We start from the raw sequence: 26,170 nt of genomic DNA, 5'->3' as shown, positions 1-26,170 counted from the left end.
TTACGTTGCTTGATTTCTTTAAGTTTGTTACGGATTTCGATAATTTGAGAGGCGTTGCCAAGGTCAGAATACATTTTCTGGGCAGCGTCCCACACCTCCTTAGCAGTCTTAAAGAATAGATATCTGCGGCTGATTTTTGAGTCCATTGAATTAATTAACTACGCAAATACAATAGAATTTTCAGCTTGTCATACCTTGTATGTAGGATCATTGGAAAGAGGTGCAGGGAGATCGCTAGTAATGTATCCTAATTTACTACGACCACAAATGACAAGTTTGACAGATTGGGCCCATTGCAAATAATTTTTGCCATCAAATTTATGGGCTGTAATATTAAGTGAACCACTGTCCAGGCTATAAAGAGAGCCCATAGACCCACTGGACTGAGTGTGGGCTAAGTTGGAGTTAGGGTTACTTTCATTGGGCTGGGTTGAGTGAGGCCCAATAGTTTGAGAGGTAACTTCATCACTGTTAGACATCTTAGTGAGATTGGCGGCTGTGAGGGAGAGGGCACCTGCGAAGAGCTGGTCGAGAGCTTCTAAGGGCTACGGGGGGTCGAGACCTTCAAAGGACCGAGACCTTCTGAGGGCTACGGGGGGCTGAGGGTCAAGAGCTTCTGGCCTGTCCGAGACCTTCGGAGAACTGCCTGGGGTTGTGCGATGACGCCGGAGTGGAGCGACTGGGGTCGGGTTGGTCTAGCTGAGGACTTGTTGAGGGTGCGTCGTGGCTGGCCGTGTGATTGGACGTCGGACTGGTTCTTGCCGAGATCAGTGACTGAGACGGGTTTGCCGGGAAAAATGGCAGTTGCCGGAATGGACAGAGAGGATCGAAGCGGAGCCTTACAGCTCTGATACCATGTGCAAAATGGTGAGAACTAATCACCTCCACTATCTTTTGATTTTCTGATACACATTGTACAACCTAGGACTAGAAATAATATATAGGATATACAATAATAACTATATTAATCACAGAAATATGAATCGATTCCGATTCTTAGGAAACCCAAAAATCAAACATTAATACCCTATTTTTTCTAACCGTCAGCACATATATTGACTCACTAGACTCACAGCGAAAGCAATGTCTAGTCTAGTATGTGAAACATAAATGAGCCTTACTGGTTCTCTTTTGAGCATTCGATCTTTAATTCCAAGTTCGATTGGAGTTTTTCCAGCCTTACTGTCTAGCATTCCGATTTCTTTTAGAAGATCAAGAATATAATTCTTGTGTAGGAAAATTGGTGCAATATTTGGGATTAATTCTTATATAGCTATATATTTGATATTTTTATTTATTATACAATATATTCAGAAAAATTAGGAGAGCGGTTATAGGCAGCTTATTCTATCATTTATTGTAATTATTTATTTCCCTCTTTATAGGGATCCTTGTACTCTATATATACACGATGTGTATAAGACACAATATCAAAATATTTCCAATATTATCGACTTGGTATGAGAGCATTATCGCATCTTATTTTCCCTAGCCCTAATTTCATCTCCTCATCTTCATCTTTTCCTAATTGCATAAACCCCAAGTCGATCCCACCATGTCTGAAAATTCTAGTGAATCTACCAACACCACAAATGCCAATCCTACCAAAAACACCACTGCTGAATCCCACTCTGTCCAAATAACCACCATTCACTTAAATGGTAACAACTTTCTAAGATAGTATCAATTCGTTCAGATGTATATGAGAGGCCGAGGAAAAATGGGGTAGCTAACTGGTGAAAAGAAGGCTCCAATAGAGACTGATCCAACTTATGACAATTGGGATGCAGAAAACTCTATGGTAATGGCGTGGCTTGTTAACTCTATGAACGAAGATATTAGCTCAAATTATGTGTTATCCCACGGCTAAGGAACTATGGGACAATGTTATTAAGATGTACTCTGACCTGGAAAATCAATCTCAAATATTTGAGTTGAATCTCAAACTTGGAGAGATAAGGCAAGGGGAGGACAGCGTTACAAAATACTTCAATTCATTGAAACGAATATGGAAAAATTTGGATTTCTTTGAGACCTATGAATCGAAATCGAGTGAAGATGGCAAACATCACAAGAAAACCATTGAGAAGACCCAAATTTACAAGTTCTTGGCAGGACTCAATGCGGAGTTTGATGAAGTGAGGGAGAGAATTATTGGAAGGCAGACCTTGCCTCCAATCGGTGAAGTATTCTCGGAAGTCAGGAGAGAGGAGAGTCAAAGGAGTGTTATGCTGGGAAAAAAGGTAATTGGGACCACTATTGAAGGCTCAGCACTGGGTGTCGGAGGAAATTACAGCAGGAACAATTCATATCCTCCTAAATTTGATGAAAAACCACGAGTTTGGTGTGATGTATGTAACAAGCCTCGCCATACTCGTGAAACCTATTGGAGGATCTATGGAAAACCTGCAAATTGGAAGAGCAAAGCTGAGAAATTAGGTCGCACCCCTACTGCCAATGAAGCTGAGACCAATCCTTTCACTAAGGAGCAGCTCAATCATCTTCATGCATCGCTGAAATCCAATTAAAACTCATCTGGTATTCCTACTGCTTCTGTTGCACAATCACGTAATGAAATACATGCCCTAAACTTTCACTTTACATCTTATGCTCCGTGGATAATTGATTCTGGGGCTTCTGATCATATGAAAAATTCTAGTAAATCCTTTGATTCCTACATACCTTGTTTAGGTGATAAAAAAAGTTAGGATTGCAGATGGTAATTTCTCACCTATTGCAGGAAAAGATCTAGTAAAATTATCTAAGGGGATAGATCTTAAATCTGTCATTCATGTTCCTAATCTTACCTTCAATCTTTTATCTATGAGTAAATTATCAAGAGATTCTAATTGTTCTGTGATATTCCATGAATCTTGTTGCCTTTTTCAGGACCGGAGTTCAAGGAAGACGATTGGCAGTGCTAAGATGATTAATGATCTCTATTATTTCGAAGATAATATTTCTAAGAATAAAATTGCTCAAGGGTTTAACAGCATTAGTTCTTTTTCTGTTCATGATCAAATAATGTTTTGGCATTATAGGTTGGGTCATCCTAGTTTCTCTTATTTAAAACATTTATTTCCAACTTTGTTTAAAAGGTTAATTCTTTATCTTTTCAGTGTGAAAGTTGTTTATTGGCCAAGAGCCAACCTAAGTCTTATGTTAAAACATCCAATAAATCTTCAAAACATTTTTATCTTTTTCATATTGATGTTTGGGACCGTCTAAGGTCACCACTAATTCTGGAAAAAAAATGGTTTGTTTTTTATAGACGACCATACTTGTCTTTGTTTGGTGTATTTAATGAGTGAAAAATCTGAGGTTGAGCAGTTTTTTTCAAATTTTTACAAAATGAGTGAAACCCAATTTCAAATAAAAATTAGTATTTTAAGAACTGATAATGGAACAAAGTATTTTAATAAAATCCTTGGGAATTTTTTAAAAGACAAAGGTATTTTGCATCAATCTACTTGTCCAGATACACTTGAACAAAATAGTGTGGCTGAAAGGAAAAATAGACATTTATTGGAAACTGCTCATGCTATGATGTTTTATATGCAAATTCCTAAATATTTATGGGGGTGTCATTCTTACTGCATCTTATTTAATAAATAGGATGCCCACAAAATTTTTACAGTATCTTACCCCATTAGAATGTCTAAAAATACTTTCCTACTTCTAGAATTAATTCTGATTTACCTTTAAAATAATTTGGTTGTACCACATGTTCACATTCCTAAACGGACTCGGTCTAAGCTTAAATCCTAAAAAAGGGTATAAATGTTTCAATCCTATCACTAAGCGTATTTATACAACTATGGATGTTTCTGTTTTAGAAAATGTCCATTTTTTCTTCAAAAATTTAATTCAAGCGAAGAATTTAGTGGAACAAAAATTTTGGGAAACTGTGGAACCTTTACCTAAGACTATTCTTGATATTTCTATTTAGGAAACTAATCCCACTAAAGAATATCAAATTAGTTTGTCCAATAAAGAAATGATACTATTAATAAAAAATCGTAATAATCTTGAACTTGTGGTTTATTCAAGGAAAATTGTCAATGAAAGAAGTAGGGATCCTTTAATCATCCCTGCACATGGTCAATTGAAAGTCCTGGATGATGGTTCTTCAAGTATTCTACGTAATCTTCTTCCATTTCTATTTCTAATTCATCTCCGCAGATTATTCAGCCATCTCAACATGATTTAAACCCAAAATCTGATTCTAAAACTACTCCAGAATCAGCCCCAAGAAATCTTGAGTTAGACAACCTATCTATTGCTCTTAGGAAAGGAACTCGTACATGTACCAAACACCCCATGGCTAAATACATATCCTACAATCACTTATCTGAATCCTATAAAGCCTTTACCATTAAACTTTCGGAATTGGTTGTGCCTAAGAATGTTCAGGAAGCTCTAGATGAACTGAATTGGAGGCTAGTAGTGTTTGACAAATAAATGCTCTAAAAAAGAATGGTACTTGGGAAATTGTGGAGTTACCAAAGGAGAAAAAAATTGGTGTAAATGGGTGTCATAATAAAAAGCAAAGCTGATGGAAGTGTTGAGAGATACAAAGCCTGGCTTGTGGCTAAGGGATTTACTCAAACCTATTGTACAAAATGGTGAATGAATTGTATATCTTATTCATGTAAATCACATATATTTATACAACACTTATTAAAACTAAATTAGGAAGGTAGGAGAGAAAATAGTAAATAAAATAATTACAATTGACCATAATTTCTAGCTAATTTACCGCTAATATTCTAACACTCCCCCTTAGGCTGGAACATAGATGTTAATCATACCTAGCTTGTTACACAGATAATCAACCCGCACCCCATTCAAAGCCTTTGTGATAATGTCCCCTAATTGTTCTCCAGTCTTAACATATTCTGTGGAGATCAAGCCTTGTTAAATTTTCTCACGAACAAAATGACAATCAATCGCAATGTGCTTGGTTCGCTCATGGAACACAGGATTTAAAGCAATATGAAGAGCTGCTTGATTATCACACCACAATCTTGCTGGTACTGAAGTCTTAAATCCTACTTCAGTCAAAAGCTGATATATTCATATTATCTCACACACAGACTGTGTCATAGCTCTATATTCTGATTCTACACTGCATCTAGACACAACATTTTGCTTCTTACTCTTCCAAGTGATTAAATTGCCCCCAACAAAGACACAATAACCTGAAGTGGATCTTCTATCCACCTTGGAACCAGCCCAATCTACATCTGAGAAACACTCAATCTGGGTGTGCCCGTGATCCGTGTAAACAATACCACATCCAGGTGTTCCTTTCAAGTAACACAAAATTTGTTCTAATGCTGCCCAATGATGAATTGTTGGAGATGACATAAACTGACTGACAACACTAACTGAGAATGCAATGTCCGGACGAGTCACAGTAAGATAATTCAACTTTCCAACTAATCTGCGATACTTTTCAGGGTCTTCAAATGGTTCTCCATCACTCATTAGGTGTATAGCAGGATTCATTGGAGTACTACCAGGTTTTGCTCCCAAATTTCCTGTCTCAGTTAACAAATCAAGTACATACTTTTTTTGAGATAGAAAAATACCTTGTTTACTCCGAGTGACTTCAACTCCCAAGAAATACTTGAGCGCCCGTTGATTAGTGGTGAAAAATGCATATTTATAGACTTTAATGGTCAAAATAAACTAAGTTTAATTAATATTTTTATGGAATTAATATAATTTATTTTATAAATGAAAATATTTTATTATAATTTAATTTATTATTAATTTTTAGAAAATAAATTGCATTTGAACATTAGCAAAAAAAGACGAGAAAGAATGAGTTAAAACTGAAAAAAGAAAGGAAGAAAATGATATTTTGTTGAAGAAATGAAGCTCATGCCTATTCGGCACAAGACTCCAGCCCAATCCGCAGGCCCACGCTGAAGCTTCCCAGCACCTTTCCCAACTTGTCCCCAGCGTGACCATCTAAAGCCTTCCTTCCTGCGTTGACCGGGTCAACCAAGCATCCTTCTTCAATTCCAAGCAGCCCATCTGAAGCAGTCCACGCCAATGCAACCAAAGTCCAATGCCAGCAGCCCTTCTCCTCTCCCAGCCACCCTTCAGCCCATGTTTTGTGCACTTTGGGCCTTGCAAAATTGCCATTTTGAGCTTTAAAGCTCATCTTTTTTGGTGCTTTAGAAAAATGGCATATTGACTATATACCAAAATAACTAGGTTAATATTTATAATAAGATTTAATTTTTCAAAATCATATTTTATTATTAATATTTCAGATTTATTTTGAAGACCTCATTTTGTTGTTTAATTTCTTTTTAGTCATTTTCTCCCCTAGAAATAGGGACTCTTTCCTCATATTTTCTATGTAATTTTTAGAGTAAAGAAATTATAGCAAAGTTTTTACTCACTTTCTTCTTAGAATTTTGTGAGAATCATGAGCATAATGGCCTAATCTTCCTAGAAAGATTAAGGATGATTCCATATGCTAGTGATGTTATTTTGCTACTTTGATTTACTATGTTCTTAATGTAAAATATTTGAGTTATTTATGTTTTTTCATCTCTATCTCTATTTTGTTATCTTTATTTACTTATGCTAATAATATATATGATTAGTCAAGCTCTTTCTATGTACTTCGAATTAGTAAAAGTAATATTGATGTCTAATCTTCTATTGCATTATTGCATTTGGGTATTTTGTCATTTTTAAATTTTTCATAAGATTAACATTGTGCTTTCAAAGTAAATAACTTTGTAACTCAAATAGACTTTTGTTAGAAAATAATATGAACTTTAATGTTAGATTTTCCAAGTAAATGTTGGGATGTGAACTATTTACTTGTGTATTTTTGTAAATTAAGTAACCAAGTAACTAAACAAGCATATAGATGATTCTTGAAACCTTTCCATTTCTCAAACTCTTAATTACATCTTACTTTTATTTCACTTATCTCATTTCATAAAAAAGACTACCAAAATCTCAAATCTCTTTTCATGTCCATCTTTTTATTTATTTCTTGTTACTAATTTTTGTGTTATTTTCTACTAATTTTTTGAGTTTAGGTTACCTCCTTGTGGATCGACCGCCCGACTATACTACAACCACCGCTTAGTGGTTGTCACGATTTGGGCATTAAATAAATTTTGGCGCCGTTGCCGAGGAGGTAGTTTTCAAAGGTAATAGTGAATTTTTTACAAAAATATTAGTAACTTTAATTGTGTTTTTGTTGGAATAAATATTGTGTTAGTATAATTTTTTTTATTTACTAATTTTTAGTTAATTAGATTATTATTATTATAACAAAAATAAAAATAAAACTTAAAAAAAAATCATAAACAAAAAAAAAATTCTTCATTTATATTTATATTTATATTTATATATATTTTTTTTCTTTTTTGTTCTCTTCTATTCTTCTTTTCGGTAAAACAAAAAAAAAACATATATATCATAAATATTCATATATATACATATCTATAAAAAAAATCCAAAAATAAAAATATATTTATATATATTTATTCTTATTTTTATTTATTTAATTAATTTTTTTTTCTTTTTCAATTTCCTTTCTTTTGGTTAAAAAAAAAACATATATATATTTATATAATTTTTTTTTCTTTTTAGTTAATTATTACTCTATTTTTCTTTCTTAATTTCTATTCTATTTTTTTAGTTTAATACATATTTAAAAAAAAAGATTAAGCTTGTTATTTTATCTTCACTTTAATTTTCTTTTCTTGATTTTATTTTTGTGTTGTTTATTTTGTTGTTTAGTTTAAGATTTTCTTTGTTCTTTGCCTTAGTTTTCCTTAGAATTTAGGTTTAAAAAAAACACAACATAAAACTACATAAAATTGTTCATAAAATTTTAATCATAAAACGCTTAGTATTGGGAATAATTGTGTAATATTATAAATGGTAGAAACCGATATTGTTCTATCTAGAAAGATTGGTTGTTAAATAAGGTTTGTGATAGCGTTACCCTCCACACTTACCTGGGAACCTCGGGGAGTTCTGTCTAAGCAAGTGTGGGTCTAAAGCGGTACCTTGGCAACCTTCCCAATCGGCCTGTGAACATTTCGAGCATCTACATTTGCACTATTACATTCTTGAACTTATTACTATAAGGAAACCAAGCTTTTTCTGTCAAAATAAGCAATTTCACTATGCTTAAAGGTTGTTTGGTCGAAAATGTTGATTTGTGATCCACCATACTTACTCAGTAACCTCGGGGAGTTCTAGTAAGGCATTGAAAATCACCCAAAAACCTCCAAATCTACCTGGGAACAAGTTTATCAAAAAAAAATAATAATAATAATAAAAATAAATAAATCTAATTCTGATTTCCGAGAGTGGATGAATCATCACGAAACTTCTAGTGACACTTCTTCCAATTCATCCACCACTCCTTCCGGAACTCCTTCCATCAATCCTGCTTCTCCACAAACTTTCACTGATAATAATCCATTCGCAATGACTCGCAATGATGAAATCCAACCAAGAACTCTCAATGACTACCTCCATCCTACTCGTACTTCCACGCCTTCATGCATTACCTTCCCTCCTAATATATCTGCATTAGACTTTAAACTTGGCATGATTCAACTATTGCCCACATTTCATGGAATGAAAAACGAAAGTCCATACGTGCATATCAGAGAATTCGAGGAGGTAGCAGCCACGTTCTATAACCAAGCCGAAAATGCCGATGCTGTGCGACTGAAGTTCTTCCTTTTCTCCTTGAAGGACAAAGTCAAAAGCTGGTTATACTCCTTGAGACCTAGGTCTATTGGAACATGGGAGGAGATGACCAAATCCTTCTTTCTGAAACACTTCCCTAGTCATAAGACCAACAGTCTAAAACGACAGATTTCCACATTCTCCCAAAAGGACAATGAAACGTTCTATCAAGTCTGGAAAAAATTCAAAGATCTGTTAAATCAATGCCCGCACCATGGCTATGAGAACTGACGTTTGGTCAGTTACTTCTATGAAGGCCTCACGAGTCGTGAGCGCCAGTTTGTAGAAATGTTATACAATGGTGAATTCCTCAAAAAAAAGTCAGACGATGCTCTTGAATATCTCGAAGAAACTGCGAAAAAGTCTCACACCTAGACTGGTCCATGTGCTACTTACAGCACCAATCGACACAAACCATCTGGGATCTATCAACTTCGAGAAGAGGATAGTGTTAAGGCCCAACTCGAAGCTTTGAAAAAACAGTTTGAGGTCTTAGTGACGAAAAATTACCAAAAATCGCACACGATCGCTCAAGCGGAACCGCAAGAACATTGCTTTGTTTGTGGAGGGACGGAGCATTTAGCTAAGGACTGATTAGCTTAGAATGAAATGATAGGGGTTTACGAGGAGCAATGCAACGCCTTAGGGGCATATAACAAGCCATTCTCCTATACGTACAACCCTGGTTAGAGAAACCACCCAAATTTCAGTTGGAGAGATTCCAACCAAGCTCAATCGTCTGGAGGCCAATGGAGAAATGAGCAACAAGTTCAACCATCAAAGGCATATTCTACACCTCAATACAATGCTCATCCACAACGAAATTCTCTCGAGAATACCCTTTAGGCATTCATAGAGGAACAATCCAAACTGAATCGCCAAATGATGGAAGAAATCAAGGAAATGAAATGTCAATTCTCAAAATTGACTGAATCCTTAGCCATTCCGGAAAAAGGCAAACTTCATTCCCAGCCGAAATTCAATGTGCAAGGCCAACACATGGCCCATTCTTCAAATTCTAATGATCAAAATGTCAAGGCAGTAAATGCCATCACGACGAGAAGCGGTAAAACTTTGCCAGACCCACCCATAAAATCCAACTCTCCCAGTATTCCAAAAGTCATTTCCGAAAATCCACCACTCAATGCCACTCCAAAGGTACCATTACCCCAGGCTTTGAAACCTGTTGGGAAACATCCTGATAACCAAGCTGAAATCCTTGAGCACTTGACACAAGTGAAGATTAATCTTCCTTTGTTTCACATCATAAAACAAGTGCCCGCTTATGCCAAAATCATCAAGGATCTATGCACTGCAAAAAGAAAGCATCATGTCAAGAAGATTGCTTTCTTGACTGAGCAAGCGAGTGTGGTGATTGAACAAAAGGCACCCCCGAAATACAAAGATCCCAGTTGTCCCACCATTTCTTGCCAAATTGGGACTCATGAAGTCAGTCAAGTCTTACTTAATCTTAGCACGAGTGTAAATCTCATGCCTTACTCTGTCTACTCGCAACTCGGTCTTGGAGAAATGAAGTCAACATCTGTTGTGTTACAGCTTGCTTACCGCTCCACCAAAAAGCCTAGGGGTATTGTTGAGGATGTGTTGGTTCAAATTGAAAAATTCTATTACCCCGTGGATTTTCTTATTTTTGATACCCAATTTGTGGTAAACATGGAGTCTAAAATTCCTATTATCCTCGGAAGACCATTCCTTGCTACTGCAAATGCTTTGATCAATTGTCGGAATGGTCTAATGAAGATATCGTTTGGAAACATGACTCTTGAAGTCAATATCTTCCACATCGGGAAACAACCCCGAGAAGATGATGAATGCTATCAAACATTCATGATTGACACTATAACTCCCGAGTAGGTTCAATTACGAAGCAACTTTGATAATTTTGATGAACTCCTCCTTCTGTCTGACAACGAAAGTCCCAGTTCTATTGAGTCTACTCTTCCAATATCAGATCGCATAGACTCACACCATAGAAAGACTCAGTTTTGGCAACCAAAGACTTTTATTGATCATTTGAGTTGGTAAAGTCACATTTTTTTAATTTAAAACATGAAATTTACTAGAGGGATGTTTTTCATTTAAGAATGAGTCTTTGTAATAATTTTTAAATTTATGTTCAATAGATTTTGTTTGTAATTTCCTTTCATTTTTGTGTTGTCTATTGTCAACAAAAAATTAAAAAAAAAAGAAAAAAAAAAGAGGAAAAGAATGAAAAAACAAAAGAAAACATAAGAAAAAGAAAAAAAATAATAGATAAATGAAAAAAAAAAACAAGAGCAACACTTTCTTCTATTATTTTGTAGTTGTTGAAAAAATATATATATTTCTATTACTATTATTTTGTGTAATTGTATTAAAAAAAACAATTTTATTATCATTATAGTTCACTTTCTAATTTATTATTTCTAGTTAGTTGTCATTTTGTTCTTGGAGTTTTCTCATGTAAATCCCAAAGGTTGTTTGTCATTTGAATTCCAATAAGTTGATTTGTCTATCATGTGATCAATATTTGTTCAAATTGCTTGTCCTAAAAAGTTTATCTTTTCTCATTTGAGCGTAAACTGTTACATTTCCAACTCCAAGAGTGTAATCCTTCCCATACAAATACTTTCAATGCCCGTGAGGAATTTGGAGTTGAGACTTTTATACTTTTAAGATTATTCGATATTATTTGTGTTATGACTTGCGATAAAAGAATATGGTTTGATGCACACACACAACTCTGAAATTGCAACTGAAGTAGCTTAGTAATTCTTGACTTCTTGATGACACTTCGAAAATGCTTAAATGATTTTGCTTGGTTTGACTTGACTATTCAACTTGATAATTTTATTTTTCGCTTGAATTGCTAGGGATTAGCAATAGGTTAGCTGGAGGTTGTGATTAGTGGTGAAAAATGCATATTTATTGACTTTAATGGTCAAAATAAATTAAGTTTAATTAATATTTTCATGGAATTAATATAATTTATTTTATAAATGAAAATATTTGATTATGATTTAATTTATTATTAATTTTTAGGATATAAATTGCATTTGAACACTAGCAAAAAGAGAGAAAGAATGAGTTAAAACTGAAAAAAGAAAAGAAGAAAATGATATTTTGTTGAAGAAATGAAGCTCAGGCCCATTCGGCCTAAGACTCCAGCCCAATCCGCAGGCCCACGCTGAAGCTTCCTAGCACCTTTCCCAACTTGTCCCCAGCGTGACCATCTGAAGCAGTCCACGCCAATGCAACCAAAGCCCAATGCCAGCAGCCCTTCTCCTCTCCCAGCCAGCGCCTACGTGGCGCGCTCCCATTGGCTGGGAGTGGGTCAAAGTCTCCTCTGCCACAGCCACCCTTCAGCCCATGTTTTGTGCACTTTGGGCCTTGCAAAATTATCATTTTGAACTTTAAAGCTTATCTTTTTTGGTGCTTTAGAAAAATGGCATATTAACTATATACCAAAATGACTAGGTTAATCTAACAACAATAATAATATTAAGTTAAGGCGATAGGCGATTAGGTGCTCTCTGGTTTCTCCATGGCGAGACGCAAGAAAAGCACCCCAAAGCCAGCTACTAAGTCGACGGTGGCTGTTTCTCCAGCGGTCCAGACGGTTGGAGGGCAGCAGACTGTAGTCAACGATGCTATTCCGGAGGAGATGGAAGAAGTTTATACTGATTCGATGCTGGATTTTCCTGAAGCTGGAATTCACGGTCCTTCGGACTGTATTGGAACATCTGTTGGAGATGGTTTGTTAGACGATGTAGTAGAGGATACGACTGAGATTGCAGGTAATTTTCAAAGCCAGGCTAGGGATAAATGGTCTCAGTTCAGAGCCTTGCTTCCTAATCAAGGGGGGGCAAAGCTCAGGTTTGAGAAACCAATTGTTCAAGAGGGCCAACAAATTGCTCAAGTTGATTTGGATGAGGTCCAAATTGAGAGTTTATTCTGGAGTTCAGCTGTGGTGTGTCAGGTGCTTGGGGCAAACCCTCCGTTTGCAGTTTTTGAGGGTTTTATTAAAAGGATATGGGGTAAACTTGGCATTGAGAGAATTGCTAGGTCGAATAATGGGTTCACACTTGTTAATTTTCGTGATGAAGTCACTAGGGATCTGGTTTTGGAAGCTGGGGTTCTCCATTTTGATAGGAAACCAGTGATAGTAAAGCCATGGTCTACTGATTTGGACACCTTGAAGGCAGTGAAGTCTGTTCCTGTCTGGATTAGATTGCCAGGTCTTGGATTGCAATATTGGGGTACTAAATGCTTGAGTGCTCTTATGAGCACAATAAGGGTTCCGATATTGGTCGATAAGGTTATGAAGGACAGATCTATGATGCAATTCGCTAGAGTTTTAGTGGAGATAGAACTTTCGGAGGATCTCCCTAAATCGGTTCAATTTCTCAATGAAAAAGGGCAGTTGGTGGAGCAATTTCTGGAGTTTGAGTGGCTTCCTACCCAATGCAGGGGTTGTAAAGTGTATGGTCACACTGACAGTATGTGTAACAAGAAACCAGCTGAGATTTGGAGACCAAAAACCAGATTGGGGAAGGATGAGGCAGGGCAAGAACCTAAGGTTCCCCAGGTTGTTTCAGAGGTCACAGAGGCAGGAATTCCTGACGCTGGGCCGTGTGATGTCGTCAATGGGAATGAGGGAAGCGAGACTCTTACTGTGAATATTGAGGCGATGGATATGCACCAGGAGAGTTCAAAATCTGCTCCTGTTTTGTCTGGTGTTAACCAGACTCAGAAACCAATCAGTAAGACCAATACAGGCGGTAATTCGGACTGGATTACCCCTAAACGGGTTGGTGGGAACAAAAAGGCCACCCAGAGGGCAAAGAACACTTTGACTAATTCTTACAGTGCGTTGCAAGAAAAGGTTTTGGAGGTAGCAAATTTGGGACCAATTTCAACCAGTTTGTTACATGGAGAATCATAGCATCCTTAGTTGGAATGTTAGAGCATTAATAAGGAGAAAGAGAAATTTCTGAGCTCCTTTTGTTTTGTTAATAAAATTGGTTTAGGTGGCTTGTTGGAGACCAAACTTAGGGGTGATAAGATTAAGAAGATGATGCAATCGTTTTTTAGAGGTTGGAGTTTTTTTTCGGGTTCAGTTTCAGATGGCAGAGTGTTGATTATTTGGCAACATCACTTGGTTTCTGTTAAGGTTCTTCAAGAAACAGACCAGCTGGTTCACACTTATGTTAAGGGCATAAGGTCGAATAAAGAGTTTTGTGTGACATTTGTGTATGGTAGGAACTCTATAGAGGAAAGAGTGACTCTCTGGAGGGATTTGACTACTCTTTGTTTTCCAGCTACTGCGTGGTTGATAACTGGAGATTTTAATGCTGTTTTTGAGAGTGCGGATAGAATTGGTGGTCGTGCTATTTCGTCCATTGAGTTATCTGGTGCTCAATCTTTGAGGGCCTTGGGGTTAGTTGATGAAGTGCGTGCTAGATGGTCTCATTTTACTTGGACAAATAATCAGAAGAAGGATGACAGAATTTATTCGAGATTGGACAGAGTCTTTGCGAATGAAGGTTGGCTGGACATTTTCCCTCAATCAGAGGCTGTGTTCAACTGGGAAATGCACTCAGACCATTGCTACTGTATCATAAAACCTGAAGTTTCTGTTAATTGTGGTATTAAACTTTTCAGGTTCTTCAATATGTGGTCTAACCATGAAAAGTTTAAGGCTACTGTCTTGCAAAACTAGTGTAAAACTAGTCGTGGGACTGGGCTGGTGCGCATCTGTTATAAGCTGAACCGGCTTCAGGGGGTGCTTCGGAAGTTTAATAGGCTTAGCATGGGAGATGTTGGCCAGAATTTCACAATGGCCAAAGGGAGGTTCCAGGCTGCCCAGTTATCCCTGCAGAGTGATCCTCACTCAGTGAGTCTTCAAAGAATTGAAATTGAGGCTGGTATCAATTTGGATTACCATGCCAGAGTGTATGAGAGCTTTTTGAAACAGAAAAGTAAAGTGGACTGGCTGCGGTTTGGAGACGATAATACGGCTTATTTTCACGCTTGTCTTAAGCAAAGGAGAGCCTCTAACTGTATCACTTCGGTTGTTACTGAAACAGGCCACAGAATATTGATAATTTTACTGATGTTGTGAACCATTTTGTGACTCATTTCCAGAAGATTATGGGAAGCAAAAGCATGGCCTCTAGTCCTATTCAGAAATCTTGTTTTGAGCTCGGTCATAGATTGACGTTGGAACAGCAAGTTAGTTTAGTCAAGCCTTTCTCTATCAAGGAAGTTAAAGAAGCGATGTTCAGCATTAAGTCTATTAAAAGTCTGGGGCCTGATGGGTTTGGCTCGGGATTTTTCAAAGCTCTTTGGAACGAGTTAGGGACCGAAATATCAGCTGCTATTATCGGTTTCTTTGAAAGTGGTTTTCTGCCTGAGGAAATTAATAAGGCAACTATTTCCTTGATCCCTAAAGTTGAGACTCCTCGGGCGGCAGATTATAGGCCTATTGCTTGTTGTAACTCTATTTACAAATGCATTTCTAAAATGCTTTGTAGTAGATTGGCTTTGGTGCTTCCTAGTCTAGTCCATCCAAACCAAGGAGCCTTTGTTAAAAATAGATTATTGGCGCATAATATTCTAATCCTTCAGGATATTATCAAAGGCTATAAGAGGAAAAACACTTCCCCAAGGTGTGTCTTGAAGATTGATTTGAGCAAAGCCTATGACATGCTTGATTGGAACTTTTTGGAGGATATTCTCGCTGAGTTTTGTTTTCCGGATAAATTCATCAATTGGGTCATGGCTTGTTTGAAGGATCCTACCTATCTAATTCTTATGAATGGGAAGGTTCAAGGGGAGTTTAGAGGTCGGAAGGGGCTTAGACAAGGGGACCCGATTTCCCCTTTGTTGTTTGTTTTAATTATGGAATATTGTACCCGATTATTTCAGCAAGCTTCCTTGGACAAGAGATTCCGGTTTCATCCTAAATGTAAGCGCCTTAAACTTGTCAATCTTTGTTTTGCCGATGATTTGGTCATTTTTTGCAAGGGGGTTAATAGCTCGGTTCAGATTATCAAGGAGAGCTTTCATGCGTTCTGTTGTGCTTCTGGTTTGACAGCCAACAAGGATAAATCTCAGATTTATTTTGGTGGTGTGGCGGATAAAGAGATTACAAGTTTGATTGAGGGGCTTCAGTTTTCTGAAGGGCAGTTCCCCCTAAAATATTTGGGAGTTCCTCTTCGAACTTCTAGATGGAAGGCTGGCGACTGTTCTCTCATTATCAAAAAGATTCAGTCTAAATTACACACTTGGGCGAGCCGTCATCTTTCATTTGCGGGGAGGGCTCAATTAATCAACTCGGTGCTTTTGGGCATAAGATCTTTTTGGATGAGTATTTTCATTCTCCCTAAGAGTGTCACCAAGGAGGTGGATCGGCTATGTAGGAACTTCCTTTGGGGAGTTAAGGATGGAAATCTTCAGCGAAGCAAGTTGCACTTCACTGCCTGGGATCAGGTTTGCTTGCCTAAATGTATGGGCGGTCTCGGCTTCAAAGATAGCGGTATGTGGAATAAAGTGCTTCTTGCCAAGTATATTTGGGCTGTTTCGTCTAAGCTTGATATTCTTTGGGTTAAGTGGGTGGATTCGATATACTTAAAGGGTCATGATTTCTGGCTTTACAGAGCTCCTCAGGATGTGAGCTGGTATTGGAAAAGATTGACTAAGCTCAGGGATAACTTCCCTGTTGTTAGACTTGATGAGGCAGTCCATCATAACAAGCTTTGTCTGAAAAGTCTGTATCACAGGTTGCTTAACAAAGACAGAGTTATTTTTGCGAATGTAGTTTGGAACTCTTTGTCTGTGCCTAAACACAGATTCATTTTATGGCAGGCTACCTTGGGCCATCTATTGACTCGAGACAAGCTCAGTCTCTGTCATATGGTCCTTCCATCCTTGCTCTGTCAGGTTTGTGAAGAGGATAAAGAATCTCATGCTCATTTGTTTTTTGAGTGCCCGTTTTCTCAGCAGGTTGTTTCCCAGGTGAAGAGTTGGTTGGGTGTTGGTATTTGGCCGAGTAACATTGATGGTTAGAGCTCTTGGATGGCTGGCAAGCCGAAGGGGCTGATGCAATTAGTTATGTCTGCTGCCTTAGCAGCTTCAGTTTACATGGTTTGGAGAAATAGAAACCATTGTATTTTTAATTTTTGTTCCTTCTCTGTGGGTTATGTCACTAAATTGATTAAACATTTTGTAAGGGGTAGACTTCTTAGTCAGGCTAAGAAGAAGCTTAAGTCACATGAGCTTGCTTTTTTTGATAAAGTAGTTCAGCTGTAAGTCTTCGGTTTTGTGTTGTGGCTGTTGAGTTTGTAATTGTTTGGTTGGTTCTCAATATATTTCCCTTTTCATCAAAAAAAAAAAATGACTAAGTTAATATTTATAATAATATTTTATTTTTCAAAATCATATTTTATTATTAATATTTCAGATTTATTTTGAAAAATCTATTTTGTTGTTTAATTTCTTTTTAGTCCATTTCTCTCTCTATAAATAGGGATTCTTTCCTCACACTTTCTATGTAATTTTTAGAGTAAAGAAACTATAGCAAAATTTCTACTCACTTTCTTATAATTTTGTGAGAATCATGAGCATAATGGCCTAATCTTCCTAGAAGGGTTAGGGATGATTCAATATGCTAGTGATGTTATTTTGCTACTTTGATATACTATGTTCTTAATGTAAAATATTTGAGTTATTTATGTTCTTTTATCTCCATTTCTATTTTGTTATATTTATTTACTTATGCTAAGAGCACTCCCAATGGATGAGCTAAAATGTGTTATTCTTTATAATATAGAGAAAAAATGGTTAAGTAGTCTTCCAATGGGTGATGTAAAGTTATATTTTTTTACCTAAATAAATAGTATTTCTCTATATGTAGTGAAATACTATCCATCAAGTTATAAATATTTTATTATTTTTTTATAAATTTTTGTATATATATGAGTGTGATACTATTATATTTAATTATTTTATATTTTAAAATGAATAAAATATTTTAAAAAATATAATATATAAATGATGTAGAGAAAAAATAGAGAAAATCATATGTATGATATAATGTAAAATTTGAGGTAAATTATAAAATTGTATGTTTCGGTGATATATTTTGTAATATACTTTCTCTATAATATTTAGTTAAAACTCATAAAAACATCTTCCATTAGCTCCTTTATACATATATTTATAATAGCTATGCATAAACTCCAATTAATCTATATCTACATTTACATATCCTTTATATAATATTTTAATATTATTATTTTTCTTTATAAGCTTTCTCTCTCCATTTAGTATATATTTATTATTTCTTTTTTCTTTTTCAATTATTTTATTTTACTTTAAGTAATAAAATATGTTTAAAGATATAATATTTAAATGATGTAGAGAAATACATAGAGAAGCTGATGTATGGTATAATATAAAACTTAAAGGTAAAATAGAAAAATGTATGTTTTGATGATGTATTTTAAAGGATGGAGTAGATCACCCATTGAGAGTGCTCTAATAGTATATAGGATTAGTTAAGCTCTTTCTATGTACTTTGAATTAGTAAAAGTAATATTGATACATAATTTTATGTCTAATCTTTTATTGCATTATTGCCTTTGGGTATTTTGTCAATTTTAGATTTTTTATAAGATTAACATTGTGCTTTAAAAGTAAATAACTTTATAACTCAAATGGATTTTTGTTAGAAAATAATATGGACTTTAATGTTAGATTTTCCAAGTAAATGTGGGATGTGAACTATTTACTTGTGTATTTTTATAAATCAAGTAACCAAGTAACTAAACAGACATATAGATGATTCTGGAAACCTTTCAATTTCTCAAACTCTTGATTACATCTTACATTTACTTCACTTATCTCATTTCATCATTTTATCAAAAAAACAACACAAAAATCTCAAATCTCTTTTCATGTCCATCTTTTTATTTATTTCTTGTTACTAATTTTTGTGTTATTTTCTACTAATCTATTGAGTTTAGGTTACCTCCTTGTGGATCGACCGCCCGACTATACTACAACCACCGCTTAGTGGTTGTCATGATTTGGGCGTTAAACACCCGCAAATCCTTTGTGTGAATCTGGGTATGAATGAACGATTTAAGGGATGAGATGCCTCTAGTGTCATTTCCAGTAATAACAATGTCATCCACATACACAACCAATAAAATAATACCGGCAACTGACCGTTTATAGAACACAGAATGGTCGGATTTACTTTTCAACATACCAAATTTCTCAACAGCCTAACTAAATTTATCAAACCAAGCACGAGGACTTTGTTTCAAACCATATAAAGATTTGCGAAGACGACAAACTCACCTTGACTCCCCCTGAGCAATAAACCCAGGAGGTTGCTCCATATACACCTCTTCCAGAAGATCTCCATGAAAAAAAGTATTTTTGATATCGAGCTGATGCAAAGGCCAATGATGAGTAGCTGCCATTGAAATGTACAACCGAACAGATGTCAGTTTAGCAACAGAAGAGAAAGTATCACAATAGTCTACTCCATATGTTTGAGCATAACCCTTAGCAACAAGACTGGCCTTTAATCGAGCAATTGTGCCATCTGGATGAACTTTAACCGTGAATATCCATTTGCACCCGATAGCCTGTTTTCCTGAAGGTAAATCAACCAAGTCCCAAGTACCATTCGCATCTAAAGCATTCATCCCTTCTATCATTGCATCATGCCGACCAGGATGAGACATGGCTTCACGAACAGTTTTAGGAATCGAAATAGAATCAAGAGAAGCAATGAAGGAGCAAGAAGAAGAGGACAAATGATTATAAGAAACAAAAGAAGAAATAGGATACGTACATTGGAATGTACCTTTACGCAGGGCAATGGGAAGATCATCGCTGGGGTCCGGATCTGATGACGAAGAAGCAGGTGCAGGACATGAAACAAGAGGTGGACGCCTGGAGTACACTTTAATAGGAGGCGGAGGAGGTGGAGGAGGTGTAGGCATGTCAGGAGCTATGACCGAGGCAGGTGGAGGAACAAGAGACTCGTCAGAACATGTGTCGGGCACAGAAGATGGGATAGAATATACTAACAAATTATTATCCTCCCCCTGACGAGTAGGAGTAGGTGAAGACGAAAAATAAGGTGTATTTTCCACAAAAGTAACATCAATAGAAACAAGATATTTGTTAAGATCAGGACAATAACATCTACATCCTTTCTGAAGACGAGAATAACCAAGAAAGACACACTTCAATGACTTAGGATCTAATTTGGTGACATGTGGACGAACATCTCGAGCAAAGCAAACACTGTCAAATATCCGAGGAGCCACTAGAAACAATGACTTACCAGGAAAAAGAATTTTATATGGGATCTCACCATTAAGGACAGAGGATGGCATGCGACTGATAAGAAAACATGTTGTGGAAATGGCATCGACCCAAAAAGGTTTAGGAACTTGCATTTGGAACAAAAGGGCTCATGCAGTTTCAAGGTGTCTGTTTTTACGTTCTACTACACCATTTTGGGATGCAGTATCAACACAAGAAGTTTTATGAAGCATGCCATGAGAGATCATATAAGATTGAAATTGAGCAGATGTATATTCTTTGGCATTATCACTTCGCAAAGTACGAACAGAAACATTATATTGATTTTGAATCTCAGCACAAAAAGCACAAAATATAGAAAACTCAGAACGATTTTTCATTAAATATAATCAAGTTACACGAGAATAATCATCCACAAAAGTAACAAAATACCTGAATTCAGGTTTAAACAAAATAGGAGGACCCCAAACATCAGAATGAACTAACTCAAAAAGAACACTAGCACGTTTATTGACTCGATGACTCAAACTAACACGATGATGTTTGACAAACTAACACGACTCACAATCTAATGAAGACACCTTACTATATTGGGGACAAAGACTCTTGATCAAAGGAAGGGATGGATGGCCCAAACAACAATGAGCTTCAAAAGCGGAAGCGACACTCGGACAAGCAATAGAGGTTGGTGGCAGTGGATCAAGAACATACAGGCCGCCAGATTCATGTCTTTTACCAATAGTCTTTTTCGCCATAAGATCTTGAAATAAACAATGATCGGGAAAGAATGAGATGCAACAATTTAGATTACGAGTGAGTTGACTAACAGAAAGCAAATTAAAGGATAAATTAGGTAAATGTAAGACTGATGACAAAGTGAGAAAAGGTGTAGGAGCAACAGTGCCAGATCCAAGAACAGAAGATGGTGACCCATCAGCTAAGGTAACAGTGGAAGTGGGACTATGAGACTGAAAAGTGGAAAAGAGATTGGAATTACCTGTCATATGATCTGTGGCACCAGAATCAATGACCCATTTTGAGGATGTGGAAAGAAGACATGCATTAGATTTACCTGAATCAACAATCGCAGTGACAGAAGGAGATGAAGACTTAAGTGATTCCTGATACCTCGAGATCTTGGAAAATTCATCAGTAGAAATAATGACTCATTTGTCAGATGCATCAGTAGTGCTTGCAATATTAGCAGAATGTTTTTGCTGATTTTTGAACTGTAACTTCCTACACTCAAACTTGGTCTGGCCTGGTTTCTTACAATAGTTGCACATAATGCTCCCGGAATCCGGTGTTCGATTGTCAGGTCCTTGTGAATTACCTCATCTGTATCCACTTGGAGTAGAGTTTTTCCATAGTGCAGAATTGTTACAACTCACCAAGGCGCTATTAAGGAAAACCGAAGAGGTTGTTTCGGTGCGAAGAACACGAGTAAACACATCTTGTAAAGAGGAGACATCAGAACCAAAAAGAATCTGTGACTTTGCAGAGTCAAAATCAGATGAAAGTCCTGCTAGAAAGCTTATAATAGCCATCTGCTCTCGTTGGCGCTGTTGAACCTTCACATTAGGACTAAATGGCAACAACACATTAAGCTCTTCGTAGGTTTTCTTAAATGACATAAAGTAATTCATAAGAGATTGATTTTGTTTCTCTGCACGGTAAAAGGCTTTGCAAACATCATACATCCGAGACAGATTGTCTTTTCCAGAATACAAAAACTCAAAGTAATCCATTAGTCCTTTAACCAATTCACAATGATTAATCAAACTAATTACCTCATTGTCAATAGAATTCCGAATTTGGAGAAACAAGTGAGCATCCTCCTGTAGCCACATCTTTCTTGAATCATCTTTTTCGTTTGGAGGATCATCACTCGAATGATCATCTTTGTCAATACTTCTAAGATAAAGTCGAGCCGTCTTACTCTATTCCAAATAATTTGAACCAGTCAATTTATGGTCCGTGATTTTAGACATCACGGGAACCACTTCAGATACAACCACTAATTTTGAGTCTGATTTTGTCTCTGCCATAATCTCGAAAGCAAAAATTGAAAAGGAAAAGGTAGAAAGCAAATAGCAAAGAAAGAACACCCAAACATGAAGAAGTCAAAAGTATCAAACCACAAACCGAGAAGAACCACCGGAGACAAATGCAAGAGGGACAAAGTAGGGCCAAAAAGGGAGCGGAAGCTGACTGTTGCCGGAAACACGGTCGGACGCGCCTACACGCGCCGGCGCGTGGGGATGAACGCAGCAGTAAGTGGCGGCGCGTGGGGACCACACGCGGTGATTCTGTCGGTCGGACTTTGGGGTTTTGATGATCGGCGACTGGGCAATCCGTCTATGTGGATTAAAAGATTGTTGAATGAGTTAAAAATTGAGACTCCTGCTTCTTTCAAAATGTTCAGTGATAGTCAAGCCACCATCAGGATTGCTAAATATCCAGTTCATCACGACAGAACAAAACACATTGAAATAGACAGGCACTTCATTTCTGAGAAGGTGAACTCAAACTATTCAACTCAAATACATTTCTACAAGGAAGCAGATTGTCGATATCCTAACAAAGGTTCTACCTAAAACAACCTTTGAAGAATTTAATTTCAAGCTAGGATTGTATAACATATACAACTCACAGCTTGAGAGGGAGTGTAGAAATATTAGAATTATTTTTTATTCATTAATTTGTTAGGATCCGATATTATTGTAACGTTTATTTTTTATTTATTTATTCTTTCCTTGTATAGTTATTCTCAGCTTTATTGTGCTAGATTATAGGATATTCTATTCATAACAGAAAAAGGAACGAGCTTCTTTCCTTCTGTATATAAAAATAGGTTTGTAATTATTTTAATATACAATTAATAAGAATTATTTAGAAACTCTTACATAATCAATTATCCATGGCGTTTGAGACTTTTGGGTACAAGAAAACTTATTAGAGTGTGCAACAGAGCAAGATGCATTATGAGAACCTGAACCAGAAGGAGAATGTAGAGAGGACTGATTCAGAAGAGCATTCAAGTGGTCAAGTTGTTGCTTACAAAATGGGAGTGGTACAATGGTTGATGGTGCTTCGGGGTTACCAGTACCCTGAGCTTGATATGCCTTGCGGTTATTAGGACGCCAAGGAGTCCAGTTGGCAGGTTTCCCATGAATTTCCCAACAAGTGGAGCGCGAGTGGCCATGACGCTGACAGTGATCACACCACGATCTCTCTCCCTTCCGATTTGGTCGAGGATCAGGATTGGATTTTCTTGAAGAGAAAGGAATAGATGGGGAAACAAGAGTGGACCCATCAACAGGTTGGGATTCAGTAGTAAGCATGACCTGGCATCATGCTTCTTCATGCCGAACTTCAGAGAATGCTTCCTCAGTATCAGGCATCATGCTTCTTCATGCCGAACTTCAGAGAATGCTTCCTCAGTATCAGGTAGAGGAGAACGACTGACTATTCGTCATCGAGATTGTTGTTCAACCCCGTAAGGAACTCGAAAACCCATTCTTTCTCCAACTATTGCCGTTGTATAATACTACATCCAAAACAGAGAGGTGTGGTCTCGAGATACAAATCGAGTTCCTGCCATAAATCTTATAAGTCCGAAAAATACTGAGTCACAGTGTTATTGCCTTGTTTGATCTCTGAGTTTTGTTTGAATCTCAAATATTTGTGACGTATTCTCGAGATCAAAATACATTTTTCGAGTAGCATCCCACACTTCCTTAGCTGTTTTAAAAAACAGATACCTGCCACTGATTTTTGGGTCCATAGAACTAATAAGCCAAGCAAGTACAATTGAATTTTCAGCCTGCCATACCTTGTAGGATGGATCAGTCAAGAGAGGTGCAGGAAGATCACCAATGATATAGTCGAGTTTATCGCGACCACATATAACGATCTTGACAGATTGAGCCCACTACAAGTAACATTTTCCTTCAAGCTTGTGAGTTGTGATCTGAATGGAGCCACTGTCATGGTTGTAGAGAGAGCCAATAGAACCACTAGAGAGAGTAGGAGTGGTATTTGAATTTTGGGACTGAGTAGTAGACCCGCTTGTCTGAGAATTAATTTTCTCACTGGTCAACATCGCTGGAGGAGGGCAGAGGGGCCATTGGAAAAAAAATGTGAGAAAAAAAATGCGATTAGGACTTGAACAACTTGGGTTGTGCGATTGAGAGGGGCGACTTCTCCTGAGGGCCGAGATGAACCACCATCGGAAAAGATGGAGGTCGTCATAATGAGCAGAGAATGTCGGGAAGAACAGAATGAGTAGAAAACAGCAGGAAGAAAAAAAATTAAACCTATGGATCCGATACCATAACGAAAAACTTGAGATTGGAAAAAAAAAATTCTTATTTTTTATTACTGATATACACGGTATATATAACCAATACAATATATATTACATTAGTAACAAATTAAACCTAACCCTGTAAATTAGGAAATTATTTATATACTACAGATAATAATTAAATCTTAGGGATTTGATTTCCTACCGTCAATAGTTCATTTAATGAAGCAAAATTAGGTCTTCTGTAAACTCGTGATGCAACTAGTATAAAAACATTACTATCAACTTGAAACTATCAGTTATGTGAAAGTATATTTGCATCCGTAAATTACTGGCTTTACACTAGAATTTAGTAAATTGACAGGCAAGTGACAGCAAAGAGAGGTAACGAAACCGTACCAAGATAGTGTATGTGCAATTTTTGATTGGTTTCAGAAATTCGGCTTCCCAGACCAGTTTGAGTTGCGTGGTAGATTGTAAGAGGCTGAAATTAAAAATAATAATAATAATAATAAATAAGATTTCTTAATTTTAAAGTTTATATTAGAAATACAATTGGTCTCCCTGTGCACTGATTTAAGAGACTAATATGGAGCAACATATGCAAGAAAAGTCTATATCTTCAAAACTGAAAAACTTGGAAGTAACTATGAGCTATTGCTTGAAGAATAAGACGAAAAAGGCTTATTTACATAAGCACAACCAAGTCATACCCAGTGAAGAAGCAATGCAACAGGTGAATCTAAGGGGATGTACCGCCACTCGTAGTACTCTTTCCAAGTACAAAAATGTTTTGATGGAGAAGAAACAGTCTCTGCATTTGAATATTTATAAATACAGATATTCAAGTTTTACTCCAAACAAGGAGACAAACGCAAAAGATGGTACCATTACATGGGCACATGATATCTGGAAGATTCCAACTATTATCCGTTAAACTGCCAATTGAGTATAGATTTATGAGAACAAACATAAACATGGATCCACTACTGTTTATAAATCTTTTTAACATAGAAAATGTCAAAAAGAAACCTGGAGCAGCTAAAAGAAGCAACTGATGTCCCACATTGGCATTCATATAACCACATCCCCAGTTGATGGATGCCCCATTTTCTCAATAATGAGCACCTTGTCTCCCGCTTTTCACACACCTAACAAGATTACCATCGAAAGAAAACACATCAAGCAATTTTTTTAAGAATCCATGGAAAAGAAAATTAACCACACTAATTAATTCTTGATTACCTGGATTGTAGCTTGAATTGAAAAAGTAAAAGGAAATTCATTCAACGAATCAATGTGCTTCATATGCTGCTTTAATCTATCACATTCTTCTTTGTGCTCGCTCCAATGTGAAATCTACTTACGAAAAACCCATATGCTTGAGAAAAAAATCTTCAACAGAGAAAGTCCAACCTCAAATGTGTCAATCTTATTCACAAAATCCTAAATAAATGCATGCCCACATCTCAGTAAAGAGCAGTCAATAAGAGCAAATAGGGTAGTGAGGTATTCATTAGCCTTAATGGCACTTTACATTGGTTAACAGTTACCCTCAATTCAGCATAAGCAGTAAGTAATTGACATGATAGTAGAGGCCATACCATGTCCAATAAATCAAAACTCCAACTATCATCTTTTTTTTCTTTGCAGGTTTAATAGCTTTATTGCATTATAATTCATCCTGGGCATGACATGAACTAACTCCAACGCAAACAAAATATGAGAAGTCATATTTACATACACAAAAAGAGCTCTAAATAC

At 36.5% G+C, this 26,170-nt stretch overlaps 1 protein-coding gene and 1 non-coding gene across 8 annotated transcripts in view; both read right to left on the bottom strand.

The window, feature by feature from the left end:
* LOC133823180 (uncharacterized) overlaps positions 1 to 25,765 on the bottom strand; it is a gene marked incomplete at its 5' end in the record, with an annotated part of 32,136 nt that extends 6,371 nt beyond the window's left edge. For 2 of the 7 annotated variants that reach the window (XM_062255798.1, XM_062255800.1), the window contains 6 exon segments: positions 19,117 to 19,234; positions 24,806 to 24,890; positions 25,120 to 25,220; positions 25,295 to 25,344; positions 25,439 to 25,557; positions 25,652 to 25,765. In XM_062255798.1, coding sequence (XP_062111782.1) covers positions 19,117 to 19,234; positions 24,806 to 24,890; positions 25,120 to 25,220; positions 25,295 to 25,344; positions 25,439 to 25,557; positions 25,652 to 25,765 — 587 coding nt within the window. 7 annotated transcript variants of the gene reach the window in all.
* LOC133828267 (small nucleolar RNA R71) lies at positions 8,863 to 8,969 on the bottom strand. Its single transcript, XR_009890895.1, has one exon. It is a non-coding gene; the product is annotated as a small nucleolar RNA R71 (small nucleolar RNA).
* Positions 25,766 to 26,170: the final 405 nt, after the last annotated feature.

Source organism: Humulus lupulus, chromosome 3 (genome assembly GCF_963169125.1).
Source record: "Humulus lupulus chromosome 3, drHumLupu1.1, whole genome shotgun sequence".
NCBI classification, from domain to species: Eukaryota; Viridiplantae; Streptophyta; class Magnoliopsida; order Rosales; family Cannabaceae; genus Humulus; species Humulus lupulus.
The sequence above is the reverse complement of the archived record's forward strand: the minus strand, read 5'-3'. Positions and strand labels throughout refer to the sequence as shown.